This window comes from Drosophila obscura, unplaced genomic scaffold (assembly GCF_018151105.1).
Source record: "Drosophila obscura isolate BZ-5 IFL unplaced genomic scaffold, ASM1815110v1 contig_208, whole genome shotgun sequence".
In the NCBI taxonomy this organism is placed as follows: Eukaryota; Metazoa; Arthropoda; class Insecta; order Diptera; family Drosophilidae; genus Drosophila; species Drosophila obscura.
This window is the reverse complement of record NW_024542799.1, coordinates 1,241,356-1,268,959: the sequence shown is the minus strand read 5'-3', so window position 1 is coordinate 1,268,959 and position 27,604 is coordinate 1,241,356. Positions and strand designations below refer to the sequence as shown.

General features: G+C 40.6%; 3 protein-coding genes across 6 annotated transcripts; all 3 read right to left on the bottom strand.

Annotated features, from left to right (window-relative positions):
* Window positions 1-12,255: 12,255 nt before the first annotated feature.
* LOC111064833 lies at window positions 12,256-13,869 on the bottom strand. 3 transcript variants are annotated; one of them, XM_022352636.2, is made up of 4 exons: window positions 13,346-13,869; window positions 12,597-13,267; window positions 12,453-12,527; window positions 12,256-12,380 (listed from the first exon to the last, which is right to left on the bottom strand). In XM_022352636.2, the coding sequence occupies exons 1-3, from the start codon at window positions 13,827-13,829 to the stop codon at window positions 12,459-12,461; spliced, it is 1,224 nt and encodes a 407-aa protein (XP_022208328.2). In that variant the 5' UTR covers window positions 13,830-13,869; the 3' UTR covers window positions 12,256-12,380; window positions 12,453-12,458. The 3 variants fall into 3 exon arrangements, with proteins under 3 accessions (XP_022208328.2, XP_022208327.2, XP_022208325.2); XM_022352635.2 differs by having other exon boundaries at window positions 12,256-12,377; XM_022352633.2 differs by having other exon boundaries at window positions 12,257-12,527; window positions 13,346-13,868.
* Window positions 13,870-18,950: 5,081 nt separating this feature from the next.
* On the bottom strand, window positions 18,951-21,305 carry LOC111064815. 2 transcript variants are annotated; one of them, XM_022352604.2, is made up of 5 exons: window positions 20,971-21,305; window positions 20,828-20,913; window positions 20,289-20,765; window positions 19,262-20,168; window positions 18,951-19,204 (listed from the first exon to the last, which is right to left on the bottom strand). In XM_022352604.2, exons 1-5 carry the CDS (start codon window positions 21,174-21,176, stop codon window positions 19,120-19,122), a joined length of 1,761 nt encoding a protein of 586 aa, XP_022208296.2. In that variant the 5' UTR covers window positions 21,177-21,305; the 3' UTR covers window positions 18,951-19,119. The 2 variants fall into 2 exon arrangements, with proteins under 2 accessions (XP_022208296.2, XP_022208295.2); XM_022352603.2 differs by having other exon boundaries at window positions 19,262-20,765; window positions 20,971-21,304.
* A 1,622-nt stretch (window positions 21,306-22,927) lies between these two features.
* On the bottom strand, window positions 22,928-24,539 carry LOC111064779 (cell death protein Grim). Its single transcript, XM_022352553.2, has one exon. The coding sequence runs from the start codon at window positions 24,324-24,326 to the stop codon at window positions 23,898-23,900; it is 429 nt and encodes a 142-aa protein (XP_022208245.1). The 5' UTR covers window positions 24,327-24,539; the 3' UTR covers window positions 22,928-23,897.
* Window positions 24,540-27,604: the final 3,065 nt, after the last annotated feature.

Below are 27,604 nucleotides of genomic sequence, written 5' to 3'. Positions count from 1 at the left end.
CTAATGGGCAAACCGCACCCATTTAATTGCAACTCCTACCCGAAAAAAAAATGGGCAATAAATTAAACTGTTCCGGGGAAGAACTGAACTGCCCACGAAACTATCAAAGACTACTTAATAAACAAATTTTCACATAAAATTACTATACAGAATAGAAATGGTGAAACAATGGAGAGAGAGAGAGCGAGGGAAGTGGATATAAAATACACTCGGTTAAATTTATGTGCAGGAGTGGCCTAAACACCGAGGAGGACTCTTCCTCGTCCACATAGAGCACAGATAGTTGGGAGGGGGGGAGGTGGCGGCGCACACATAAAACCCAAGATAAACTGCCTTGAGAACACGGAAAAAAGGCGGAAAAAGGTGGGCTGGGCGAGTAATAATTATATTTTTATTGGACATTTATTGCCATCTCTTCCACCCCTTAGAAAACATTTTAATCAAATCATTGAACGAATGAAACTTTGCATTCATTTCCCAACCGAAACTAATTTATAATCTCCGACAAAAACAAAAGAATGTTTATTGAACAAACATCGGCCTGGTCATGGCACATTCTTTCTGCTGCTCAGAATCAAATGTAATTCAATATGGCACCGAGCATCAATCGCATCCGCCAGCCTCGAGGAATCGCTTGAGCAGCCCAATAACGAGCAAGTCACTTTGGGCCCTAAACCCACAGCACAAGAGTAAATAAATAAATCGGGCCGCTAATTAAAGGCGAAAGACCCACAGACGATGTCGGCATAGGTGTTTGAAGGCACTAACCGAAAAATAAGAGCACATCAGAGACCATACGAATAGAACAGCAACAAAAGCCAGGGAGGGACAGAGATCGGCAGAGAGTGAGTGCGTGCCGAGGAGTAGGAAACAGAAAAAAATAAGAAAGAATTCAATTGAAAGAAAGCGACACACCAAATGACACGACGCAAACAGGAAGGGGAGCCAGTGAGGAGGGCTATTGACAATGCCATTAATGGAATCGTGGATGCCCTTTCCGGACGTATTGATTGTGAGACAAATTAGGAATAGATTCTGTTCAGTGACATTTGTACAGAGTTGAGACCACTTGAGTGTTTAGTGAATGGTAAATAATGCTAGAGACTTCTACCGACTATTTGGTTTCAAAACTAACGGAGCTAATAATTGCTATTAAAAATTTAATTACATATTAGAAAATATGATAATATTTATCGATTGGGCTTGCTTAGAATTATTTTTTTTATTGTTAGGTGAAATAAAGTAAAAACTTCTTATTAAATATGCAAGCTAAAATTATTTCCTTCCCAAAAGGTACATTGAATATTGGTTCCACTGAACTCTCATCTGTTTTAGGGCATAACCAAAACAGTGGAGCTAGCTAGCATGGCATAGCAGAGCATAGCATAGAACCGAACCGGACGGGACCCCCTGGTGCGTTTTTATATAGAAAAAGTTTTACTTTGATGTGTGTACGACGCTGTGGGGATGTGTGCGCCAGTCAGCTTGGGTGGATAGGGTATTTTTTTTGGTGGGGCATTTCAATGCATTTGGATGTTGCATGTTTCAGTTACACGCCACATTGAAGGCGGTAGCTGGGCCTGGGAGGAGCAGCAGTTTTAGGGGCGCCTGGAGACGGCAAGTGTTAAACTGCATTTGTTTGACTTTTCCCCAAATGGAAATGTCGGGGGCCTGGGTGCGACTTTGACTAGAAATTACATCTGACTCTCACATCGAACGAACGAATGCGCAGACACAATCAGGTGCTGACAGGAGCAACGACGACGACTTTCTCGAGTGGATATTACCTTACACAATCCTCTGACAAGAGTCGGAATATGCTCAGGCATCACTGACATCTGACAGATGCAATCGGAACAGCGGAGCATCTCTCTTCAAATGCTTCTGCTTCTGCTGCTGCTGATGCTGCTGCTCTCCTCCTTGTCGTCGTCTCGTCTGAAAATTGCATTATGTCAAAGCATTTTTGTGGCTATCTGCGCAAACACAAAGAAATCCGGTAACCCCTTGAAATGAATTGCCACGAATAAGCATTGACAGCCTTGTCAATATGTAAATTGTTCTGTTTGTCGTTGTCGCTGACGCAGTTATACGCACGATTTGGCAAAGAATCTCCCTCTCTCTCTCTCTCGGCGGTCTGGGTCGTCTGTCATCTGTCGCCGAAGTCGCTCAAGTTCAAGTGGATCTGTTGTTGTTGTCTCCCTTTGATTGGCTTTTTATTTTTCCGCTGGCTGATATGTCTTTTATGAGATTGTCTTGCTTGTAGCCCGAGCGCACTTTAAGCCTTTCAATGGGAGTTTATGGACGCCAAAACTTTATGGGAATTTATGTTTGTTGGGCACTTGAAAATATTCAAAAAATCGGCAGAGCTTTGGGGAATGTCAATGCCAAAGCCAATGTCAAAGGCATTAGGCTTTGCAGCATTAATAAATTAAAGTGGCTTATTCAGTAGCTAATTGAGATATTAATGTGAAATTGCTTCATTTTTCAATGAAACACAGACCATTGAAAAAAAGCACTGAAATTTAAATATTTTAAAAAATTACAGCAATAGAAACGGTGTAAATATATTTGATGTTTAAAATAAATATATTTCATTTACATTTTTTACATACACGGAATAAAATCCTTGAGGCATCCACTTTGATGTGACAAATACAATCTGGATCAGGCAGATCATTGCTCGAAATTGTGATTTGTGTGTATTTATATGATAGAGATACCAGAAATAATGTTAGCTGTACCCTCCATTTAAGTATGACAGAAATCAATGAGAAGAATGACCACATTATCCACACACATATCTTCCGCTTAGCTTAACCCTTTGATCCACCAGAAGGAAAGAGTCGAGTCCCTTCATTTGTAAAGCTGAAGAAGCTCATGAATAGTGGAGATCATGTCTCACAAAAATTAATCAAAGCAAATTGCGCATAAAAAGCAACCAAACAAGAACCGAAAGGATTAATCATCCTAAACAAAAACTTGAAATTCGTCTTGGCACTTCACACACAGAGAGACCCACGAAAAAAGATACAAGATACAACCTCCTCTGGTCATCCTCAGCCTCACTGCCAGACAGAGCGTCGCCGCCCTTTGGCTGGGTTGGTCAAGGTGTTGACTGAACACCTTTTTGTTTTTTTTTTTTTTTGACTGAGAAATGAGACTGTGACTGAGGATGATGCGATGCTGTGTGGCTGGGGAAAGGGCTACAAAATGGCAATTAATTGAAACATGAATTATTAACGCCACCCATTGTCCATTGTCTGTGCGATGACCAAGGTAAATTTCAACGGATGCTGCAGACCGACTTGACTTGACTGACGAACTCCCTGACTGACTGTCTTGGGCTGAGTGATGTGTCTGAATCTTTTGATGTTGGTTTTCGGTGGCTTTTGTTAGTGTCTCATAAAACATCATTAATCTTGCTGAATTGAATTTTGGGAGTTTTCCCCCTTTTTTTTGTTATTGTCCTGAGGTAAGTAAAAGCGCAGCAGCGGATGCACGGGAAAACTTTTAGAAGTTTTATGGTCAAAATTCAAGTTTTTTTTTTGTATACTCGATTTTACATGATTAATTAACAAATTATTCATTGCAAAGAGGGAGATGAATGATGGAACGTGAGAATTTATTGCATTCTTTTAAGGAAGTTTTACGAGACTTTAAACAAGAAAAGATTTTACATAGTAAAATCGCTAGGACTCTGTGTGTACGAGAAAATACCCTACTAATTCATGCTTGAAACCATTTCCTGGTCTTAGCTAAAGATCAGACATGCTGTGCCTCCCTCCCCACATTGTCATAAATCATAGTACGCGCCGCCATATAGCCAGAGTTAGAGCTAGAGCTAGAGCTAGGGCCCGAGACATACCCATGTGGATCATGATCTGAACATTATGGTTTGTCTGAGGAGGAATCAATGCGGATTCTCTGGTTGCTGATTGGAATTAGTAAAGTCACAAGACCATGGCTGACACTTAATTATGGGATGCAGGCGGCGAAGCGTGCCCCACAGACGCACACGCCCCCTACCAACCATAAATCTTGACAAAAGTGTGCGCTCGCCCCCAAATCAATGACAGACTCCTAAATGTCAAGGGTTCTTGCTCTCCGAAGAGGGACACGCGCGTTCATGTCACTGAAAAATTGCTCTAAATGTTGGCACAACTATTCAAATTAATTGATTTAATGCTCAGTTGTCTGTTCCCCTCGCCAGAGCTCCAGCGGATTATTAATGAAGTTTTGAGAGAAGTTTCCAATTAGACAAGACGAGGAGTAGTTCCTTTCTCCTATTTTCTTTGACATTAAAATTTCAATTTTTCATGCGACAAATTTAGAAAGTGGAGAGCAACCGGAATGTTCTTACTCTGAATATATTTTAATAATCTACCTGATGCACTCCCTCACGTTTTATTTTACGGATTTGCCACCCCGAACGACACACCTGCCGCTGTCAAGAGTTAAAGGAATTTCATTTTCATTGCAATTTTCTTTTGCTGGCAATTAAGTTAAAGCGCATTAAAGCAAATTTATGACAGCTTAATTTCATATATTAAGATTTTACGACTGCGATACTGCCGCTGGGGCTGGGGCTGGTGTTGGTGCTGGTGCTGGGTTCGGGTAGGTGTTTTCCGCTCATAAAACTATCTCTAACTCTGTGGAAGAACGGGACGGGGGGTACGGGTCCATCGGATTAGCTGGCGGATAATCAGACTATATGGAGCTACCGCAAGTTTCCCTTTCCTGCCCTCCCTCACTCGACAATTCAGTCATTCAATCAGCGCAGACAGGTGGGGGACTCAATGGTCGGATGGGTTGGGGCCCAAGTCATCCATTCACCCACTCAATGACGGACGATTTTATCTGGGAACTTAGCCAAGAACTTGGCTGGGCGATTGGCTATGGCGAGGGAAGTTTTAAGAATTTATTATATGTATAATCTAGAAAGCACAGATATGTTTAAATTAAATATTCGGGTTTTTCATACATGAATATGAAATTATATTAAAATACACTTTGATTTAAATATAAATGCATTAAAAGCTTAAACTAAAAACAGCCCATAATCTAAATATAAAATTACATTTTTAGAAAATATATTAAATATAAACAAATTTAATTTAAACATATACCTAATATACTTAGATTAAATACAATTTTCAAAAATTTAATGTGAAGTTTAGGAACTTCCCTGCTTTTTCTTAGGGTCTGGGGCCTTGCCTCCTGTTTTGCTGTGGGCAGCCAAGTTTCTTTTATGTGCCCCTACTTTTGCTGCTGCTGATGTGGCTGGTTGCTGTCGTTGGCAGTGTTGACAGCCAAGTGAAAAATGCAACTTGCCCGCGGGGCAATCGGAATGTGTCTCGAGATGGCTATGCCGATGATGCCGATGATGATGATGAGGCGAATGACGCTACTGAATGACGCCTGCTGCACTGCCAAGTGCGGGGCCATTAGCAAGCAATTGCGCATAAAAGTCACGGAGAGACGAGACGAGAGACGGTAAAAACTCTGACACTGACAGCGAACGGGGCGGGCGATCAGCCAATACTCGTATTAAATAATGTTGTAAAATGCGAAACATTGAACCGAATCGAAACGAATCGAACTGCCGGGGGAATCGTTTTTGGCTGTCATGGCTAAAATAAATAAATAAATAAAATGAAATTAGATTCGACTGTGGTACGTCCGTCCGTCTGCATTGGCATTTCGAATTCCCTGCGACAAAAGGTGAAATGACGATGACGCTAACAAATGTAATAAAAAATCGCAGCTCATTTGAGCGTTTTTCCGATTTCTGTGCAGCTTTTGTCTCCGTCTCAATCGCGTGCTGGCATTGGCATTGGATCGAGTTAATTTATTGATGACAGACGCACGATAAAAACCAAAATGTGAATTGTCATTAGAAGTCATAAGGTTGATTGACAGCCAGCCAGCCAGCCAGCCAACACAGCCACAGTAAGCATGGCTATGGGCGATTAGACTTCCATGGCGGGGTATAATGAACTTTTTCCACCATCGTCAGAGCTTTGTTTAAGTTGAATCAGAGGAGGGGAAAAACGCTCTTTAAGCTCTAAGCACAATTAACTCCCTAAACCTTTGGCAACGACCAATGCCAGGTGGCTAAGTACTCGATATACTCGTTACACCCCATTCCAAAAAATACCAACTCCATTTATTCCAACTCATTTAATAGCGAAGAACGCTCTTCACTTTCGAGTGCAACTTAATTAAATCAAAACTCAGCCATAAAATTACAATTAATGAACCAAAAATAACACCAAAAACCGCAGCGAGAAAAAAATGTCAAAGGCAATAAATTATTCAAAGCGAAACGCAAAAAGCGGTATGCCTGGAACTTAACCCCTTAAAAAATGAGCCATGTAAATTTCTGGAATAAATCTTGAGAATTTTCGGGATGCTGCTGCAAAAGAGCAAGTCCGAGTATACATTAAATTAAATTGCTCAACAGTTTGTAATGCGGGACATTAGTGTCAAGCGGTGACAAGGACGCGCACAAGGACAGCCCAAAAGGGTTAGACATTAACACGTTGTACCGGGACACAGTTCCGGGAAACGAGGCTGGGAATAATTTGAAAATTTATTGGCAGGACACAGCCACACACACTGGTCTGATACTGGTCCAGCAGCCGGATGCTGATGACCCACCACCATGGGACAGTTTGGTGAAAAATTTGCTATACCAAAGATTTATCCCAACGCTCTTTGAATGAGCATAATTAGTGGCGGCGATTTCAGATCGCGGGGCAGGGAAGAAAAAAAACTCCATTTACATGCAATTTGTTGCGTTGAAATGCTTTTTATATGCAAATGCCCCACATATATCCTGGTCAGCCTGGACAGGACAGGATGTGCGAGCCCTGCAAGACACTCTGAAACCGAATTCCGTTCTACGGTTTTTAATGAGCCTGTTTTTCCGTCATGATTGATGCAACAGCACTTGGGAGGCTGCGATGCTTTGCTCTGCTCTGCTTTTTTTTGTGTGTGAAATTTGAATATTTATGACCAACGGTCACATTTATATGGTGCGGAAATTTTAATGATCTTGTTGCATAAAATTATTTATTTGTCTTTAATTTTTGTTCCTTTTTTATAGAGGAAAGGAAAAAAAACATGTTTCCTAAGGCGGAAAATTTGTTGAATTATGTATGAGAGTTTTCAAAGACATAATTATGTGCTGCTGGATTTCTTTTCGGGAATTGAGAAGTTATGTTAATGTGTTGCTTTTTATTGTCGTTTATGGGGCTTAAGGTTGCTCTTTTGGTCAGAGGAACATCTCTTGGGCTTTTGTGGAGAAAAGTGAACTTCTTTTAATCGCGTAAAATTCATCCTTCAGTTATTAAAAACATTTTTATTCGAGCTTCCTTTGCTTATGACAAATACTTTTTGTCCAACATTTTATTAATATGATACACACACAGTACAGTACAGTAGCTGGCTGGCAGTAGCTCCCAATCAATTAATCAAATTAGCCACACTTCCTTCGGTTCTGCGACTCCCAGAACGGAACGCCGAAACGCACTGAAGCATAAGACGACGCTTCACTGTCAGATCATCAAAATGCATTAGATGTTGGCAAGGAAGTGGGAGAAAAAAACTAATTAGAAACATTTTTATCAGGGGCAACCCACAACAATCCTTTTGACTCTCGCTCTGTCTGCTAATCACAAAAACGTGACGTCATTCGCCACGCCTCTATTATGATTTTTATTAATGATTCATGCATACACCATGTACTATAGTACATATATCCCAATTTGTCGGAGTGACGACAAAGTGCCAAAAGTCGTCTTAGTACCAATTTCAGTGTTTTAATCCGCGCGTTTAATTGAAATTGGCTGCGAACCAGCTTGAGGCTTGATGCGGGTTCCACAAGTCAAAAGTGGTGGGTTATAAGATCTCTGGTAGCTCTGTGGCTCGTCAAATCTTATAGATATTAATGATGTTTAGGCACACAACCGAATTACGAAGCAATTAATTATACGATTTCTGTGTTTTTTATTCGCGTGACTTTTGTTCTCTGCGATGGGGTTAAGTTTAACCCAGCTGTTTATCTACCCGCATAAGTCTCTAAGGAGGGGATTACACTTCAATTTTTACCTTATTGTTGTTATTTGAACTGTAAAAATTATATTTTCTCTTCTTGAATTATGAATTAAAGATGAGCAGAATTTCATTTTTTTTTAAAGAGAAACAAGGAAGTTTAATTTAAATTAAAATGTAAATAATAATTCCAATAACCTAATAGTTATATTAAATATCTTTTACTTGCAGGTAACTATCGAATAGTAAAGTAAGTATAAAAGTGGAAACACAGGAACTGCAAAAGGAAAGGCTTTGGAGAAATCTTTGCATGACTGGTGACCCCGATTATAGGGTTAAAGTTGAGAAGATTTCGCATCTTTGGTGACCTCGAGAGGGATACAGTAGGAAACGGATCCATATTAAATTTATTTGAGATTTGAGATATTCCTGCAAAATAATCTTTTATTATACGAAATGTGCCAGAAATTTCCTTTTGATTTGCAACCCCCAGATAAAGATATTTTTTTGGTAGCATTCATCTGTCGCGTATTGTTTTTTATTGCCCGCTGCGTTTGGCCCCATAATTCAGGGGTTTATCTGGGGAAAACAATCTGAAACCAATAATTCTTACCGCCTGACATAATGTACCTCAAATGTTTTATTCGTGTTTATCGGCTGGCACTTTTCCACAAAACTTTGTTTTCGCTTGGATATTCTTTTTTTTTTTTTTTTTTAGCAATTTCCAAAATATGGCATAATATGAGAGGCCACTTATTGGCCTTAATGGGCATCTTGATAGGAGGCCAAAGAAAATATAATATTTGATATATGGCCCAGAGAGAGTTTTTCCCAGCGGGTCGAAAGATGGAAGGTTCGGAGTTTCCACTAATTAAAACTGCGGAAAAGGTTTCAGCAGGATCATTAATAAGGATATGTATCTGTTCTTTGTGCTTTCTCTTTTATGTTTTTTTTTTTGTATTTTCATTTATTGCGTTGCAATGCAGCAAGCAGATCTCTTTCTCACTGTTCTCATGGATTGGCAGCAATGCAAATATTTATATAAGACACAAAACTTCTGTCGGGGGGATGCGGCGCGAACAAAAGGGTTAATGAGTTCAAGCAGCCTACTTAGAAGGCCTGATTAATGATCCAGCCAGCACATGTATGCAAAATATCACGAAACACCATTAATTAAATCGGAGGATCTGCCAAAGAGAGCGAAAAAATATGTAAATTTTCTAGAAAAGAAAATTTAAAAAACAAAACGCCACACACAATCTATAAAAAAAAATCACATAATTTCCAATTATATATTCATTGAAATGACATTTTGGGCCTGGGGTGGAGGAGATCTCTCACCTTGACTCAACACCCCATCATCAGTCACCTCAGCTCAACTCTCACCCTGTCAGTAGAATTAATGGATGTATTGTAGTACCCCCCAAACGCCACCCAAAAAGGGTTACCAGAAATCATAGTTACAGAATTACTATTATAATAAATGTTTGTTTTCTACCGACTCTATGCAAATGCCCATGTGCCCGAGACACTCACACTCAATTAACCCTGTTGTCAATCACATGCAAATATTGTAGTTCCTTGGAAACAGAAAAAAAAAGAAAACGTTCCATCAATCCAATCCAAATCCAATGCAATTTGTTGGCCTTTTTTTCGGGTCTCCTTCCCTGCTGGTGTTGTGGTTCATTAGAATTGCTCAATTATTCCATCAATATGCATTTGTTGCTAATCGAATTCTGGCTGCCCCTTCTCCCTTACATTGCCATTGCATGCATATTTAAGTGGTTTCGCTGAAAGTCGAAAGCGTTTGTTTGTAAATTTTCCTGGGAAAGTTTAGTTAGCGTGACGCGTCTTCTAAGGCAGAAATATTTGCATATAGAAATACTTTAAAAGGATTTCGATTGATTTAGTAAAGGATTTGGTTGGTGTTGGTGTCTTTACCCATGACTGATTTTCCACAATTGTGCATTCGTGTTTAATGTTTTATGTAAATGAATGTTTTGTATATGTAGGTTGTGTTGCCAAGAAACTATGGTAGAGAATAGAGGGATATCTAACCGTCAAGAAAAGTTTGTAATCTACCAAATAATGATTAAAACTGCCCTGCAAATCATTAAAACGTCTATGTGTCAGTCAGAAATATATTAAAAATATCAGATAAAACAGAAATTAATGTACAAAACTTTAGACGAATTAACTAATAAAATTGCCCGATGTTTTCGACTTGAAAATAAATAAAAATGTAATACATTTGTTATTTTCTTCCGCTAAACCCTCGAATTTCTTGCTAGGCTAATTCTCTTTCCGATTTGAAAATTTAGCATTAACCAATTTAAAACATTGTCGGGACAAGCTTTAAACAAATTCAAAACCAGCATCAAAATATTCCTTCCCGTTCCACAAATGGAAATGCCTTCGCTTCATAGCGTTCCTCCACACTTGGTACGAGTATAAAACCCATACCCTCAGCTCACATCCTTCGGGATGATCAATCAAAATCTGAATTTTAATGTTATGCGGTGCATGAAACCCTAACAACAGGAACAGGAATAACCATATCCTGTGTGTGTTGTGTGTAACAACAGCGACGAAAGCGAATGCTAAAAAAAAAAAACAAAAATGAAAGACAAAAGTGTAAAAGAATTTCCAGTGCGACACACAGGGGTGCGGTGCTGGCATTTTTCTAACCCCTTTTTTATGTGCCGGGTGAAAGGCAAAATATTGGGAAATTAAAAAAATACAGAGTGCAGAAAGGAGAGAAAAGAAGCAACGACTGGTAACCGGTAGCGACTGTGCCGACTGCCGCAAGGAAAATAGTAAAAATTGTAAAAATCCTATTAAGCGTTTTCCGGACAGGGAGTTCTGCTACTGACACTTCTCTCTCTTTCTCTGCCTACTGAAATGTGGGAAGAGTGTTGGCTTAAATGTCTAATTTAAATGCATGCGCTTTTATGAGTAACAGTAGCAGACAGAGATTGATGATTTGGTTTTTTTTTTCGTGTGTTTGTTTTGGGGGGAAGAGTCAACTTTTTCCTATACAAATAATTGCTTACAAATTTGCGGCAGAGATTTTGTCGCCCCCACCACCTCATTACGAAGCAGGTGCAGTTATTCCCTTAAGAAATCTACCCCCACAGGGCAGACACATCCAACATATCCAACTCCTTCACATGTGGTTGTATCTGGACAACAAAGAGCATTCGCACTCGCACTCAGACTCACACATGATATGATGTCATCTAATCTATTTTCATGTTGGACAATTTATGATCTCTAACAAATTCGGTTGGCTATGCTCACTTAACAGCAAAATGAAAAACTTCTTTGTTCCATTGTGAGGTGTATAGAATTTTTAAAGCATTTATCGTAAATTTTGATCGCATCGTGGCGGAAGGGACACTGACTTGTCCAACCCTTAACCACACACACACACACACATCCTGTCGTCCAAACAATGTGCCGCCCCGATTAGGAAACGAAAAACAATAAATGGACTGCTACTCGTACTACTGCCTGGCCTGGCCTGCCTATCTCGCAACGGATGTCATTAGGACTCATTTAAAGAGTGGCCTTTGGTCAGGGATCAGGGATATGTTATACAGATTTTCGAGTGCACGTAAACACCACAAAAATCTATCAACCCAAGAGCAAACAATTGGTTGCGCCTCTGCAAAAGGGTCGTCCAAATAAATATGTCAAAATCGAAAGGAAAATCTACGCCAACGCATTCAGCAAACACTGCTCGATCGGATACATCCAAAGAGTCGTTCAAAAAAATTAGTTCCACCCAATTGAGTTTCGCCAAATGCAATTTCTCTTTGGAAATTCGGTGGCATGCAGCACATTGCACGCTGCACGCCTATTAGTTCAGGTAGTGGCAGGCAGATAAGGCCGCAAATTCGGAGTTCGGGGTCACACCTAAAGGGTTACAAATGTGTTAGACCGTTTAGTAAAGGTTCATAAACATGCGCCCGGCTTTAGAGAAAATATTTGATTAGTAAGGGGAATGAAATATTAATTTTTTTCGGAGTATCTCTAGTTGAGAAGACTAAATAACAGTTTATGATGTCCGATATTCTACAAAAATAAATATACAAATTTTTAATTATTATTCATTTTCTTTGAGTATTTGTAGTTTATTATTTTTATAAAGCAAACATAATTTTTACAAATAAAAAAAAATCATATTCAATCTGCCATTTCGCTGTATTATACATTAATCTAATAAAAAATATATATATTAGTAAATTCCTTTGATTTTCTATTTATATTCAATTCAGATTCACTCTAATCTTTTATGGACTTTTGCTAAAATTAGTGCTCTACTTAAATAAAGAAAAATATTTAAAGTTTTAGCTTTGCTTACTATTTTTGATTCAGATATGTAATTCATTTACCCATTTTCAGTCATGAATGCACACTGAACGTGTCGTCAAGAGCAGCACTTGATTGGTCGGATCCGAGCGAGTCAGCTGTAAATGGAATATATGTACGCGTATATTCATAAATATGTACATAAAATGAGCGAAATCTTCACTTACTTGTATGATATCATCTCCGAATAAAGAACTAACTGTCATAACCAATGGATTATCCGGCTGAACGCCATTCTCCTTCAGCACCTTAATTGCTGGTCCTACCAAGTCTGGGCTAAGTAGTGGACAATCAAAGATGTCCAATCGTCGTAGACTTTTGCAGCCACGAAGAACCCCAAGGACCCCAGAATTCCGTATAGCGGGGGAATTCGGAATAAACAGCGTCTGGAGCTCATCCAAATGAATGGAGCTCAAGGAACGATTATCGATGAAGTAGCATTGCAGAGTTTTCAGTGACTTTAGTTGGGCGATGATCTGGATGTCGTTCGGATAATAACACTGATTTTGGGGCAAACGAAGTGTCTGCAAGGTGTTGGCGTATTGCAAGACCGATCTGCCAAATATCTGAGAGAGTCGCAAATTAGTGTGGGTAACGCTAATGCTTAATATTTGCAGATTTGGCATATACGGCAGTTCGGTTGCGAAACGACCCCAACCAATGCTCAGAGTCCTCAGGCAGGGCCATCGAGGATAATAGTTTGGAAAATTGATTAAAGCCATCTCTGCTTGCAATATTTCCAAATTGGACATGGCAAAGCACAATTCATTTAAATTAATGGGAACTCTGGTCACTACTTCAAGTTTTTCCAGCAGCAGCAACTCTTTGATTCTCATCACTAAAAAAAAAAAAGAAGCAGATAATAATAATAAAAGCGTTGATGATGATCCAAGGGAGGGGGACGCCAAGCACTCACCATTGCAAACTCTAAATCCATGCAAAGACAGAATCCTGAGCTGCGGCAAATGCCGCAACGTTCTGATCACGCTAATCGAACTGTAGTTGTTCTCAAATCGAAGCAGATACAGTTTACGCATTCTCTTAATGAAGGGCTTGACAACGTGCCAATAACGGGCACGTATCGGCATAAATAATTCGCTCACATTGGGACAAAATTCGTCAATCAGCGTGGCCATAGCCACAGCATTCGCAACAAGTTTAGTTGAAATGCAAACAACACTCGCACCGCATAGATTTAGCATAGCCGACCAGTACGCAATGGGAAATTCATCGAAATTAACCGATTTAAATCTCTTGGAAGCGTAAAGGCCAAATGCTTTATAAAATATTGGATGGGTGTGGGCCAACGATAGTTGATCCTCTGTTTCCCCTTCAAGGTGTTTGAATATCAACAGGAGATTGTCCAGTGGCACATCCAATATCTTTTGAACGGCGCCCATCTTTTTTAACACAAAGATATGAAGTTTTCCTATAGTAATTTACTTGGCTTCGTTTAGATTTCTATTAATACTTGATATACACATAACTTACCAGTTGTTTGACAAAAGAACAGCTTCGATGAGTCCCAGACAAAACGTTTTCTAAAAGGTTTTTTGCGGATATTTCACATTCTGGATAATCTACATTCAATGTATGTGAAAAACCTATCGAAAGATGGATTTGTTGTTACCTTAGCGTGTTGTGGGTATTCCTGTACCGCATTTGTGGCAATAGGGTCCTACCAATTATTAGCTTGCATCTTTAGAGTTTTACAAATATTCTATTGCAGATTTCATGTAGTCTTCTTTCAATAAAGATAATTAGTAGCTTCGTTTTCCTCCCATGCATTGCAGCTGTTCCTTGGGAAAGTTCCCACAAAAAAAAAAAAAGAACAGAATTTTATATCCGTTTTTTTTATGGTTTCTGACGATTTTGGATTTTATTAATTGCTGCAAATTTACTGCAAATTGAATGCATCACAACATCCCCACTAGAATCAATCAAATCTCGAAATGAAAGAACATCGAAGGAAACCCATAAAGAGCAAAGTCATAAATATTTTGAAAGGAGCCGCTCACAACAACAGTCAGTCAAATTTCCCCTCCCTGTGGAAATAAATAAAATGCAGTGTGAATTTAAGGAGAAAAAAGTGCAATAGGCAACAAAATTTCACACAGTAAAAAACCAAAATTAACCCAAAAAAGATTGCAGAGAGGGGGACCAACCCTCTGGTTGCCCATGAATGGCATGAGAGTGAAAGAGGTGGTACCACACCGGTGCAGTTTTGAAAACAGTTTAAATTTGATTTGGGTGCGAATTGAAAGCGGGGAAACGGAGAGGAATAGCCCTAACCTAACCCTTTTCTCTCTGGGTCACTGAAGCGTTTGCGTCTGTCCGAGCGCTAAATAAATCACTTCTCTTCGATTAATTCGCTTGCTGACATGTGTGCGAAGAGGGTGCACACACCATACACACACACTCCCAGGGTCTCATGTCCCGGCTAAAGGGTTTATTTTGGTGTACTACTTAGCTTCGTTTTTTGTTGCCGTGTAGGGAATTTGAAGAAGGGGTTACACATACATGATTATGGTTTATGCAATCGACCGCCACTCATGTCAAATTTTGGCTTTTTGCTCTGCATTGTAGTGGCATGGAAAATTGTCCATGGGTAAAGGTCATAAGTTATAAATTAGTGAAGTTCTTTCCGAGTACTTTAAAGTCCTGGAGAGGGAGGGTTTTTTTTTTTAAAGGGTTTCTTTTCGTTTGCCTACCCGCACCACGCTACCCCTTTCCGCGCCATTGAGTTTGCTTCTTTATTTTGTTTTTCACTTTTAAGTGCATTGATTAATTTTTATTTTGATAGCTCCGAAATCAATATTGTTTGCAAATTTCTTGTAAATACCCGACACGAAGACAGCAGCAGTTGGTGTGTGTAATTTGTCGTCGTCATTTGTAACGCCCAACGATGGTCCCCTTGATTTTTGCCACTTAGCAAAAGGGTTCGCATGTATTTAAGGGAATTTATGTAGTGGAAGGGCATCTACAATTTATTTTAAACTCCGTGAGAAAGATCATATTATGTGTGATATTATATCACTTTCTAAAGTGGGATGCGAGTGTTTACCGAGTTCCAAAATTTTTTCGGAGCTCAACTCCTGTTTGCTCGAATTATCTTAAAACTATTTTATAATTCTTAAAATATAGCTACTAAATTTAAAATCGAATTAAATTCCACACTTCGGAGTTTGGGTATTTATTCATCTGCAATGAAAATGTTTTCAATTAAGGCAAAAAACATATAACTAAAATCCACACACTCACCAAATCACGCATGAAGTGGTCGCTTACTCCGCATAATTGCAAACGTCTCTCGTTGTTACACCCATTTTCCCCTAAGGTGGCAATAAATGAGTTTTGATAACACTACTCGACAAGATCTAACTTTTTTTTCCTCAAGGATCCAAACCGACTTTTTCTGATAGATATGGAGATTTACAATTTTTTAAAGAATTATGGTTTTTTTTTATGGCAGAACTTTTTTTTGAAAAATTTTTGAAGTCTGTTCATTTTTTCCATATTTTAGGTTTGGTTAACGAATTTTAGTCTCTCCATAGATTTTAATGAGCGATACCTGGAACGAAGCCAAATTAATGCACCTATACACAAAAAAATAGAGGACACATGATATCATTTTTTTTCGACTTTTCCTGAGTTTTTAAGGTCAAAATTTCGTAAAAAATACCGCACAAAAATCATCATTTTTGCATTTCAATGCTTTATATTTGCCAGACGGTAAGCTGTAATCACAAAGTGTTTAGGTGTAACTTCTAGCTGTTTTAATTATCTTTTCAAAATAGCAAAGTTCTTTACAACCAGACGTAAGATACTAGAGTTATGTGAAAAAAACAAGCGCTACCTCTGTAAAAAGCTTTAAAAAAAAAGCTTTAAAAAAATAATACCAGTTTTCAAAAATTGTTTAAAAAAAAGTTCTGCCATAGAAAAAAAAGGCATATTTTTCGTAACTTCCCATTTTTTATTGTATAGCTGTTGGACATTCAGTGAAAGTTTTCCGCGGCGAGGGGAATTTGAATCAGATGCGGGGATAAATGTTCCCAGGCTAAGCGGACACTTAGACAGGACAGGGGACAGCCATTGGACATTTAACTAAGCAGCAACCATTGACCTCTGTCCAAGCCCATTTATTGAATTTTTTTCCTTCGATTTGCATAGGGATATGGGATGAGACCAAACAGCCCTCCACTCAGCATTTTCCTCACTTTGATCTGTTTGCGGCGCGTGTCCAGAATTTGTCACAGCCTTCAGATGTCGAACGATATCGATATGGGAGACGAGTGCGAGTGGCGACAAATCAATTTGCATGGGATCGGTGCGGGGAGAAAGATAAATTAATAACTTTCACCCAAAATGAGTGACATAATTAAGCGATGACCAGTCTGTCGACCAGCAGCCTGACCAGTCCGACCATTCATTGTCGCCCGACGTCACTCTGGGGTCATAATTCATAATAATGAAGTGTAAATCGCCTTCGGGCCCGACCCTAGCCTTAATCGGCTTTCGATACAAAACAAAGGTCTGCCTGACTGCCTGCATGCCTGCTCTCTATTTTCCTGGGAAGTCACGTGCCCGTGGCCTGCCCTCTAATCCGTGTCCGTTTATCCCTCCCAGTGAAAGTATTACGGGTCTTCTGCCCGGCCAATTTGTAACGCTTTGATTTCTCTCCGTGCGACCTTCCGTCCTTCCTTCCGATGTGAAAGGCAATCGCATAAACTGTGATCCCTTTTTGCTCTCCTTTCTTTATTGTCTTGCCTCCTGGACAATTGTCTGCTACCTACTTGAAGTCCTTGAGTCCTTGAGAAGTGAGCCATTCTCGTGGCTTCTTCCTCTCTTTATCTCTCATTCATATCTCTGGCGGATTGGGTTGTTTGCTTGGAAAAGGGTTATGGAACGCAATTAAAATTTAGTAAGCTATAAATTAGTTAAAGATAGAACGATTCTACATCGGTCTTCGGTTCTTTTCCCCATTTTCCATTTGCTCCAATTCCAATTTTGTTGCTTTTCTTTGGTCTTAATATATAGAAAATATTTCGGTCCGCTTTCCCCATTACTTAAAGCTTTAACTGATAAATCGAATTCATATCACCCGTGTGGCCGCAAGGTCTCCCATTGAGTCAGGCACACCGATTGGTGTCTAACTACCAAAAATAGGTGGCACTGATTTAATGGGACGTCGGTGGTCGATGGGTCTGCCTTCTCCCAGCCCATGTCCAGGCATTTTCAATTTTGTTAATGACCCAAAAGTGGCGTAAAGCAATTTATACCATCCAGAGTCTCGTCTCTTACACACACACACACAAGACATATAATAATAGCGCAGCAGGACATTGACAACAACACCCGAGGTAGGGATAACTATAGCAATGGGATTGTGTATGGGCATGGGCATGAGGTAAGAATGAAAGCAGAGTGAAACGAGACTATCGACTGCCGGTAATTGACTGCCGTTCGATGGTTGGTCACTGGTCGCTGTTCGATAATGAAGCGCAATTGTTGCAGTGATGGTCAAACATCATTCCCGATGCATCATTAATCATATTCACCTTCAATCTGTCCGTTGGAATCGAAGGAGTTACCTCTCGGAATGACTTCTTTTCCACTAATTTAAGGTGTTTGCCTCTCTCTGAAAATGTATTCATGTGGGTATAAATCATTTCAATTCTCATAGTTTTTTCTTTTTCAAATTCCATCGCGTTCCCCCGAACCTCCTGCGGTTTTGTGGGTGTTGACACACGTTCTTTCTTTTTTTTTTTAAATTTTAGTTTACTTTTTCCACTCGGACTCTATGAATCACAAGATTAATGAAAGGCATTGGGCAACTGTTTAATGGTTGGCTGGTCAATTGTCAATTTAACAAACTGAAGAAGGCTTTTCCATTGCATCGGTCTTAAACATCAAACAATTAACTGGCTAGCGAAGCTCTCTTGCTCGCTGTCGGTCACTTTGATATTTGATTTGGCGCTTCCTAGACACAAGCCACATGTGGATATACATGTACATATGTATCCGTATCTTAAACGTAGCTCCAGCTCCGTTTGTGGCCATATTGCGTTTCACTTTTGTGCCCCACTTTGCTAGGTTTTTTTTTTCGCATTCGTAGGCGTTGTTTGTCCGGCCCTTTTCCGCTAGTGGAGGTGGAAAAGTGGGTCAGCAAATGTTGGTTGTGTGCGCGGGGGAGCTGTGTATACTTTCTTGGGCTAGTGTACTTTACTGCTAAAATCAATAGACTCTGGCTCGAGCTCTTACTCGGGCTAACTGTAATTAGCTTTGACTTAAAGTGCATGCCAGGCAAAGTTCAGGTTCTGTCAGAGTTTTCATGAGGGGTAAATGGCTTTGAATGGCTAAATCTGATCAACTTTTTGAAACAGAAATATCTGCTATGTAGCTTTAAGTGGGTTTTGGTGACACCGAGTTGTACCCAGAAAATATCTAACTTCACAATTACAGACACAAAATAAAATTTTCTTTTAGCCTATTTTATTTGTGGAAAAAATTCCAATTTAGAGTGATTTTGAATTACTTATATTAAATGAAATAGTTGCTGTGTAAGTTGTTGGTACCCCGACGGCATGTCATACAGATTTGTCTTTAAAATTAACTATGTATTTGTTTCCAAAGAAAAAATATAATTTTCTATTATCCTATATTATTTGTGGAGAAAATTCCAATGCAAATTTATTTGGAATTAATGAATTGCGGAGGATAACCACCGGCAGCCGTTGTGCCAGGCATCGGCATCTCACAGGGATAACTTGCATAGCTAAAAGATCCGGGTAAATATTATAGATGTAATAATAGATAATATATATAATCTCACTTCATTTGACTGAGGGGATAGGAGTTGTTGTTCCCCATATCCATTCCCATGCCCATGCCCGTGCCCATGCCCATACCATACAGCTGACTGCACATTTCTGGCGGGACACCGGCATTAGGTCCAGCTCCAGATCCAGAGGTACAAAAGCCCGGACAGGAATCGGGGGGCAAGCCAATGTCAATGCCATTGGGGAAGTGATTGAAATTATTGCCCTGTGCAGCAATGGGTTTGTAGTCGGAAGAGTACACCGTTTGGGTCTGCAGACTATCGTTGATGACGCCGCCCGCAGAGAGGCCTTGGGAGGCATAGAAGGCACTGCCGCTGCTGCTGCTGCTGGCTGCATTCATTCCAAAGAGGGCTGTGGGATTCATTGACGGCATCGACATCGACATTGCCTGTGGGAAGTATTGCTGTGGGTCCATTGAGCTATTGGTGAAACCTTCTTGATTGCCTGGATAATATGGTTGAGCTCCCATAGCTCCTGGAATACCTTGCTGGAGATTGTTGAACACCTGTGGAGTGGCTTGCTGGGCCTGGGCCAATGACTGCTGAACGTTTTGCTGAGCCGTGGCCAAGTACTGCTGTATACTTTGGTTATACTTTTGAACATACTCGTAGGCGGCAGCAGCATCTGGTCCCTGAGAGTTCTGATCTGCGTTGGGTCCAGCCATCGATGGTTGGTAAGCACCGGGCATTACCGGATAGCTGCCCATGGATGCTGATGGCTGAGCAGCATTGGACATGCCCGAATAGGCACTCGGCGATTGTGCAGGATAGCAGTTGTTGACGTCAGCATTACTTTGAGCCATGCTTGTCGCCTGGCCTGCCACACCACGTTCTCCTTGTGAGCCCTGATCCATTCCCATGGCGGCTGCTGCTGCTGGCATGGCATACATCCCTACATTTCCTGAAGCAGAAGCTGGCATGGCATACATCCCTCCATTCGGTGCTGGCCCCCCGTTTGGCATGGCATACATGCCTCCATTCGCTGAAGTAGAAGCTGGCATGGCATACATCCCGACATTTCCTGAAGCAGAAGCTGGCATGGCATACATCCCTCCATTCGGTGCTGGCCCCCCATTTGGCATGGCATACAACCCATTCGCTAGCCCTTGATTTGGCATGGCGTACAACCCATTCGTTTCTGGCCCACCGTTTCCTTGGCAGTACATGGGCATGCCCATGGGCATGAATGGAAAGGGCGCGAAGGTCATAGGACCCGACGAAGGCAGCTCCTGTCCCGGATTACCCTGCTCTGGCATGCGACAGCAACAGCATGAACCCAAGGAACAGCACTGTGCCGACGTATTCGACTGCTCCTCTCCGACTGATGATGTTGCGCACACACCTGGACGGTTGACAATAGTGTCCTCCGATCGCGAACCGCTTTCGGGCAGCGCCTGGCTATGGCCTACAGCATCGGAGGTCCAATAGCAGCCCTCTGAGGTCTGAGGCATGTCGTCATTCTCCATCTGTGCACACGAGCTGTTTCTACAGATGGGATCTGCTTGGAAAGGGATACAATTTAGGGGGCTATCTGGTAGGTTTCTTTCTTCAAAGTCTTACATTCACTGAAGCTATAGGTCTGATGAGCCATGACGGTGCCCTGCTGTTGTCCACTTCCCTGCCCCGAAGCTATGCGATAATTTGAGCTACAAGTCCAGAGATCTCGATAATAAAATGGAATACAATAGACAATTCCCACTTACAAATGCCTACTCAAGCGCTTGGATTTGTCCTCCTCTAATGTATATATGGGTTCGATATTTTCACTATTTTGGTCCAACTTCTGGGCAACCTTTGGCCTGTAGGTTTTGTATAGATCTTCAAAGCTGTCAATTGATTTCAGTATTTGGCGATTTTCACTCAAGTCCTCTTCGATCTCATCGCTGCTATCATCCGAGCTGCTGGCCATTGCTCTTCGGAGAGCCTCTCTGCTTCCAAGGTGTTCTAAGATGTTAAAAATGCTCGTATCTCATTTTTTAATTTTAAATTAAAGTTTTTTTGGTATTTTTTCATTACATTATAAAGTAAATATCTGAGTGTACTCAGTCTGAGCAAAGTATGGTTTGTACTCGGTAAAAAATGGCAAAGAAACACAGCCATATTTAGAAATAGGAAATTATTTAATTTAAATATGGAATTTAATATTTGATTCCTACGGCTTTTTTCTCTTTGTAATTGCTTTGGTCAATATTCTGGACTTCTGTGCAGCAACAACCTGTGCCCTCCCATAACATATGTGCTACTAATTTAACAAAATTAACTACAAATATTTTATCATAAACTGTCTCTCTCCCTCTCTCTCTGTGCAGGCGTTAAAAAGAATTCGTGAACAAAGGGCAGCAGAAGCAATCCAGGACACGCGACCGACCCGACACCAAGTAAGAGCATTTGCATACCCTATAATTTAGCCGTCGCTTATCGTTGCCAAAAAATCAAGCCACACGCAAAAAAAAAAGGGACGGACGAGGTTCCCCCCGAGCGAGCCTTGTTGGAAAGTACCCTAATTTCCAGGGTCGCTTATTGTCATGTCACGACAATTAAACAATTTTTTGTGTGTGTATGTTCCACTGCGCTTTTGAGCGCGATTTAAATTAAGATAGGCGGCAAATTAGCGGCCCGAAAGGTTTGCATAATTATTGTTTGACTGGCGAGAACGTATCTGTCGCCGCTGATCGTTTCCTTCCACAGATGTTACACTTTTTTTGTTCGCTGGGGTTAAATGGGTGCTCTCAGGGGGTGTACGACCACGACCCCGATGACTCGCGGTATTTTGCGACCAAGACTCAGATCTGCGGTTAAGCGTAACCCGTTTAACCCTTTTGCTTTGGGGAGTGTGCCTGGCATGACAATGACACAACGGGAAAATGCTCTGTGTTTTTCCTTTTAAAGGTGACATATTGGTTTTCACGATTAAGATCGCTAAATGTTTGCTTCGCTGGATGGATGAACGAATGGTTTTTTCACAGCCTTTTTGTCACTGCCTCAAAGGAAAGGGTAAGATGAGGTTAAGATTACGAGGCGCTCGTACTTGGAAAAATGGAAAAAATTGTGCCCATTTGCAGAATATGCTAACTGATTTTCAATATTATAAATTTCTATTAAAATTAGCATACAAACAATGAATTTAGTTATAAACTCGGTGTTTTAATCTGCTACAAAAGAAATTCCTTTTTTACGCCTAGTAGGTAATTTCGATGTTTTCAGAAGTTTATTCAGTCCAAATCTACTTTTCTCTTTCAAATTGGATCAAACAGTTACTGAAGCCGTTGGATGCAGTGAAAATTTTTTTTAATATTTTCAATTCACAACAAAGTCTTGCCACATGCCTCAAATTAAATATTTAAGCATCGGATAAATTGGCAACAACAGTACACTAGTTCAAGCTCTTTTATGCCGCAACCATTTAAATAAATCAAATTTTGAGGAAATTTTCTGCTACATGAACACTTTGGAGTGACTTCAATCTCGCTGCATCATAGTTGCAGTTAAACACATATTGGTTTAAAAAGTGTCGAAAACCATGAAAGTTCCTGAAAATTTCCGGACTTTCGAAATATCTGAAAAGAACGTTTTCTCCATTTAAAATAAGTAAAATCAATTTTTTTTTTTTATAAAATTGTATTTAATTTAATTTTTTCATATAAAAGTGGTTGTGTTTAAATGTTAATTTATACATTCGATTAATGATGTAATTTTCAATGCCAAAAATGGAAAATTATAATATTTTGAATTTCGCTAAAATCAATAATAATTTTAAAATATTTTTGTTTTTTTTCCTTCATTTCTGTTAATTGTATCAAAATTGCTTAAAAGTTTTCCGTTTTTTTTGTATGTAATTTTGGGTTTTCCTTAGCTTTTTGGCTGTGTTCTGTTCTCGGCGGTTCTTTTGCAAATAGTTTATTGACATTTACTTTTATTCTGTATTTTTGTATTTGTTTTGTATACATATAAAAATTGTTTAAAGTCTGCTTAAATCTATTTTGTACAATTGAGTTGTTGTCCTTTTGTTGTTTGCATCTTTATTTGCTGTTTGGTTCTGTATATTGTATGGGTATATCTGGACTCTATATATGGTATTGTAAGTAGTTGAAATGCAAAAATTTGACAATAGTTTTTATGCGTTAAATACGATATTTGTGTGGGGCCTTATACGAGTATACAATATATTCCTTTTTGTAGACACTGATTAATGGGTTATGCATAATTATATTGTTTGAGAATTGTTTGAACCAACCTTCTTCGTCTTGCTACTACAAAAGCCCGGAAACCATTGCCTTAAAATTAAAATTCCCAAAAAAAATTTGAAAACGGAAAATTTGACACCACAAAAAAAGTAACCAACAATCAAATATCACTTTCAGCAAGTCGATGACAAATTTTGAATTTTCCTCTTTCTCTCTCTCTTAATTAATTTTTTTCTTCTCAAAAATAGTTTAAAAATATTTTCTTATTTTGTGGAAATATCCCATTTCATTTTTGTTTGTTTACAAAACTCTTCCCTCTTCGTGTCCTGTCCAATCCTCAAAAAAGAAATCACAATGCGCTTTGATTGAGCCTGCCGCCATCGAAAACTAAAGACAAATCACTTTAGTTTTTCCCGTTCTGTCCCACACGCGCGTATGGGAGCCATTTAGTTGCCCTTGCCACTGGCATCAGTCGCATCCGCCTGGTTATCTGGCGCCTGTTCCTGCGCCTGGTTGCCGCTTCTTATCTCGAAGGAGATCTGAATGACCGTCGGTCGCCGCTGGCTGGAGTTGTAGCTGTAGATTCTGAGGGCGTAGCAGAAGATCTGCGCCAGGAGGTCCCAGCAACCAAACTCGGACATGCTCATGGCTCCCTGCTGCCGGCCCAGGGGCACGGATATGTTGGCACGGAACTGGGGACGTTGTTGCTGCTGCTGCTGGCTCGTCTGTGGTTGCGGTTGTCTTGGCTGCTGTTGTTGCTGTTGCTGCTGGGGCACGGCTCCTGTTGAGGCGGCGGCGGCGGCCTGTTGAGCACTTTGCTGATTGCTTCTGGCCAACAGTTGGGCCTGGTCGGGTATGAAATATGCAATAGCCATTTCTGTATATTTTTTATTTTAATTATTTTTCGAGCTTTTCTCTCTTCACTTGATGCACTTTTTGTCAGTTTTTGATTTAGTCTTTTCTGTTCAAACACTTTTCAGGAATTTCTTATTTAAAAAATATTTCCCATTTGGCGGGAAAACTTTTGCGCTTTTTACGAAACTTTTCTCGTGGAAAATTCGTTTCCGGATGCGCTGGGCTGTTGCCTTGTCGGGGGTTTAGCGTGGACTGAATGTCGACATCCTGACGGCACTCGCATTTATAAAATAGCTACGCTGCGGCTCGGTCCGGCCCTGTGCGCTCTCTCTGGGGTGTCGGGCTGTTTCCTATAGGAAGCACACTGCAGAGCAGAGCTCCGTGTGCTCTCGCGGCTCGGCAAATGGTAAATGTCACCCACCCTCCCCGGGTGCTTTGTTTATGGCAACAACCAACCAATTGAACCACCAACCACAGACCCTCACTCCACCAAAACACAACCACCACCGTCAGCCTGCCTGCTGCCACCCCAAAAGGAAAGTCGGGGCTGCCTCGGTCGATGTTACCTTTGCTCTGCCGCGCTAGCAGAGGGGTGGCGCGCAGCAAGAGAGGCGACAGGAAGCGAGAGAGCAAAGCCGCAGCTAGAGAGATAGAGAGAGAAACTTACGTCAAACGTAACGTAAGCCAGAGCAATTTCTACTTTCGAGGGGGACTCGAAGTCGAACTCGAATCAGGGGTTTACTTGAGAGTACTCCGGGTTCAGGCAGGACTTACTCAAGCGCAGGGGAAGTTCTCGCATTTCGAAATTCGATGTTGGGCTTTGTGAGTGAATCAACAATTGTTTGGGTGGCTTGTCCTCAGGATCGAACTCTGAAATATGTTCTTTTTTATTTACTTTTTAAAAATTCATACATTTTTCACTTATAGGAATTTTTAGTTTTAATTCTGATTCATCTCAGATTCATCTCTCACGAGTATTCGAGAGCACAGGCAAAATTCTTTAATTCAGACTCCTAGTTTAACTAAAATTTTAATCCACCTGGAATTTCATTGAACCAATAACATCCTTCAATATATTCTTGTTCCTTCCTTTTTTTTCTTTAAGCTGAACTTCATCTTCAACCCATAACATCCTTCAACCCAGAATTCTCTTTATAGCGAAACCTCCTTCAACTTCAACCTTTTACCAGAGGAAACCCTAACGCTCAAGCATAGTTTTTCCTGTTTTCCATCGATTTCCCTCTTTATTTAATGTTTCCTACCGGAACCAACCCAGCGCCAAGCCAACCTTCAACTTGACCAACCCCAAGGGATACCCTAATGGGGTTGACCTTCAAACTAAATCAGAGTCAGCTCCAGCTTCGACCTTGGAGTTTGTGTGTGTCTCCTGTTCCCCCATCAAGTGGCTCTGAGAACTGCAGCTCATCCATTAGGATAAGCATTTCCTGGATAGTTTGCCACAGCCACAGAGCAGGGGGTGTAGGATATCTAAGAGAGGCTGCCAAAAGGGTAACTAATGGATTTGGATTCTTATTATTCACAGATGATTATAATCACCGTTAATTCATAGTCCCCCTCGAAAGCTACGCCCCTGCCTGCTGCTCCCTCCATAAATGCCATTCAAGTTGTTACATTTTAGAAAAAGATTCCGAGGGAGCAGAACCAAAATGCCAATCGAGCTTATTTTTCTCCCCCACATTTTGCTTCCTTGTTGCTAGGGGCATCGTCGGTTACAAGGCCATTGCCAAGGCCGTGTGGCTGCCATTTGTGTGTGTGTGTGGGTATGCTCCTACCAGGGAAAGCTTTTCCCATTTTCCTTACTTCGTTTCAAGGCCATGCCGGCCGGCATTCCCTCTATGCTTGTGCCATCGGGTGGTGGTAGCTTTTTGTGCGTGCGACCTTGACAATGGAATTCGTTTAGGGAGCATCAGAATCGAGAGGGTCTCTCCGTCTCCTCCTTGGGAGTGTGCGGGTGGAACTTGACACAGTTGACAGCACGTGCTCTTTATGTGCAGGCCAGAGCTTTAGCCAAGGTCGTTGTATATCGATTTACCCAACTGGGAGGGCTGCGTGCGTGCTGCGTTACAAGTTACAACAATATAAATGCCATGATTTCTGTGGGTCTCCCTGTCGAAAAATGAGGTGGAAAGTCTTTATAAATCTAAATTTAAGAAGATATTTATAAATACTTAAGTTTATAGAGAACTATGTGGAGAAAATAGAGTTAATCGTAAGAATCTAATAGGGACTGTTTAAATAGCTGTCGGTGCCAAGGATCCAATAACAAAATACACAAAATTAATTAAGTGTATTATTATTACGACTCATTTTCATATTCTTGGCGATATTCTTAATCAAGCTGTGCCGGATAAAACAAACCTACACATGGTGGAATGATGTCCATATGCGCCACTCCACGTTTCATACACAAACCCTAGACAGCCCAACCCCAGAAGCCTCTGACAAATCCACCTTTCGACTCATAGTACCTCCTCGCTTTAGCTAGCTTGATTTCTTAAGCGAATTTACTCTGCCATTTTCCGCAATTAAACACAAACAACTTGGCTTCCTAATGCTAAAAGCTGGTGGAGTCTTCCGTTTCGAGCTGCAACCATTCCCACTCCCTTCGAATAAAATCCACACCGTCTAATTAAACAAAAGCAGCGAAAAGTCGAGGTGTAACCACCATAAATGAACATTAACTTGAAAATAATAAAAGTGAAGTACGAAGTAGATGGAAGGACTCCTGCTCTCCTCTCCACTCCATCGTAGCCCGAACCCGTTGCTTTAGCTCAAATTTCATGGCATAATAAATGACTCGCAGACCGATGCAGGGAGAAACTTTTCCTCTTTCGCTAGCTTTTCCTTTTCCTCGCGATGTGATGGAGTAATGAAAGCGCTGAAAGAAAAATTACAATTCACGAGCGTAGCGCAGTTATGAACTTTTCCACGGTGCTAAATAATGCACACGAAAGTGCTCCAGCCAGTCGGGGAACGGGAACGTGACACCCTCTCCCTGTTGTTGTTTCCCCTGATTAACTCCCAGTGCCAGATGATGATGAATTTTGTATAAAATGCTTAAATACCTGCAATTTAACTTTTGTTAGGTGTCGTCCATCTCCCCATAGTCCGTCCTTCTCACGCAGCTCTTCAATCCCAGTCGAGGGAGCCGTCCAGGACATTTCAATATGCAGCTCCGCGTGTTTCTTTTAATTTAAATTGACTTCTCTGGTGTACGTCTCTGGGCTTTGAGTCCCAGTGGGTTTTGGCAAAACATGCTGTTGGGTCAGAAACTAAT

What these genes read in the sequence shown, in the direction of transcription:
- LOC111064815 (XM_022352603.2), bottom strand. Translation starts at nt 21,176, where the DNA reads ATGGCCAGCAGCTCGGATGATAGCAGCGATGAGATCGAAGAGGACTTG. An exon ending in AAGCGCTTGAGTAGGCATTT is followed by an intron (nt 20,914 to 20,970) that starts GTAAGTGGGAAT and finishes CTGGACTTGTAG; the next exon opens with CTCAAATTATCGCATAGCTT. An exon ending in TATCCCCTCAGTCAAATGAA is followed by an intron (nt 19,205 to 19,261) that starts GTGAGATTATAT and finishes CGGATCTTTTAG; the next exon opens with CTATGCAAGTTATCCCTGTG.
- LOC111064833 (XM_022352636.2), bottom strand. Translation starts at nt 13,829, where the DNA reads ATGGGCGCCGTTCAAAAGATATTGGATGTGCCACTGGACAATCTCCTG. An exon ending in TGGATTTAGAGTTTGCAATG is followed by an intron (nt 13,268 to 13,345) that starts GTGAGTGCTTGG and finishes TTTTTTTTTTAG; the next exon opens with TGATGAGAATCAAAGAGTTG. An exon ending in TCGGAGATGATATCATACAA is followed by an intron (nt 12,528 to 12,596) that starts GTAAGTGAAGAT and finishes TTCCATTTACAG; the next exon opens with CTGACTCGCTCGGATCCGAC.
- LOC111064779 (XM_022352553.2), bottom strand. Translation starts at nt 24,326, where the DNA reads ATGGCTATTGCATATTTCATACCCGACCAGGCCCAACTGTTGGCCAGA.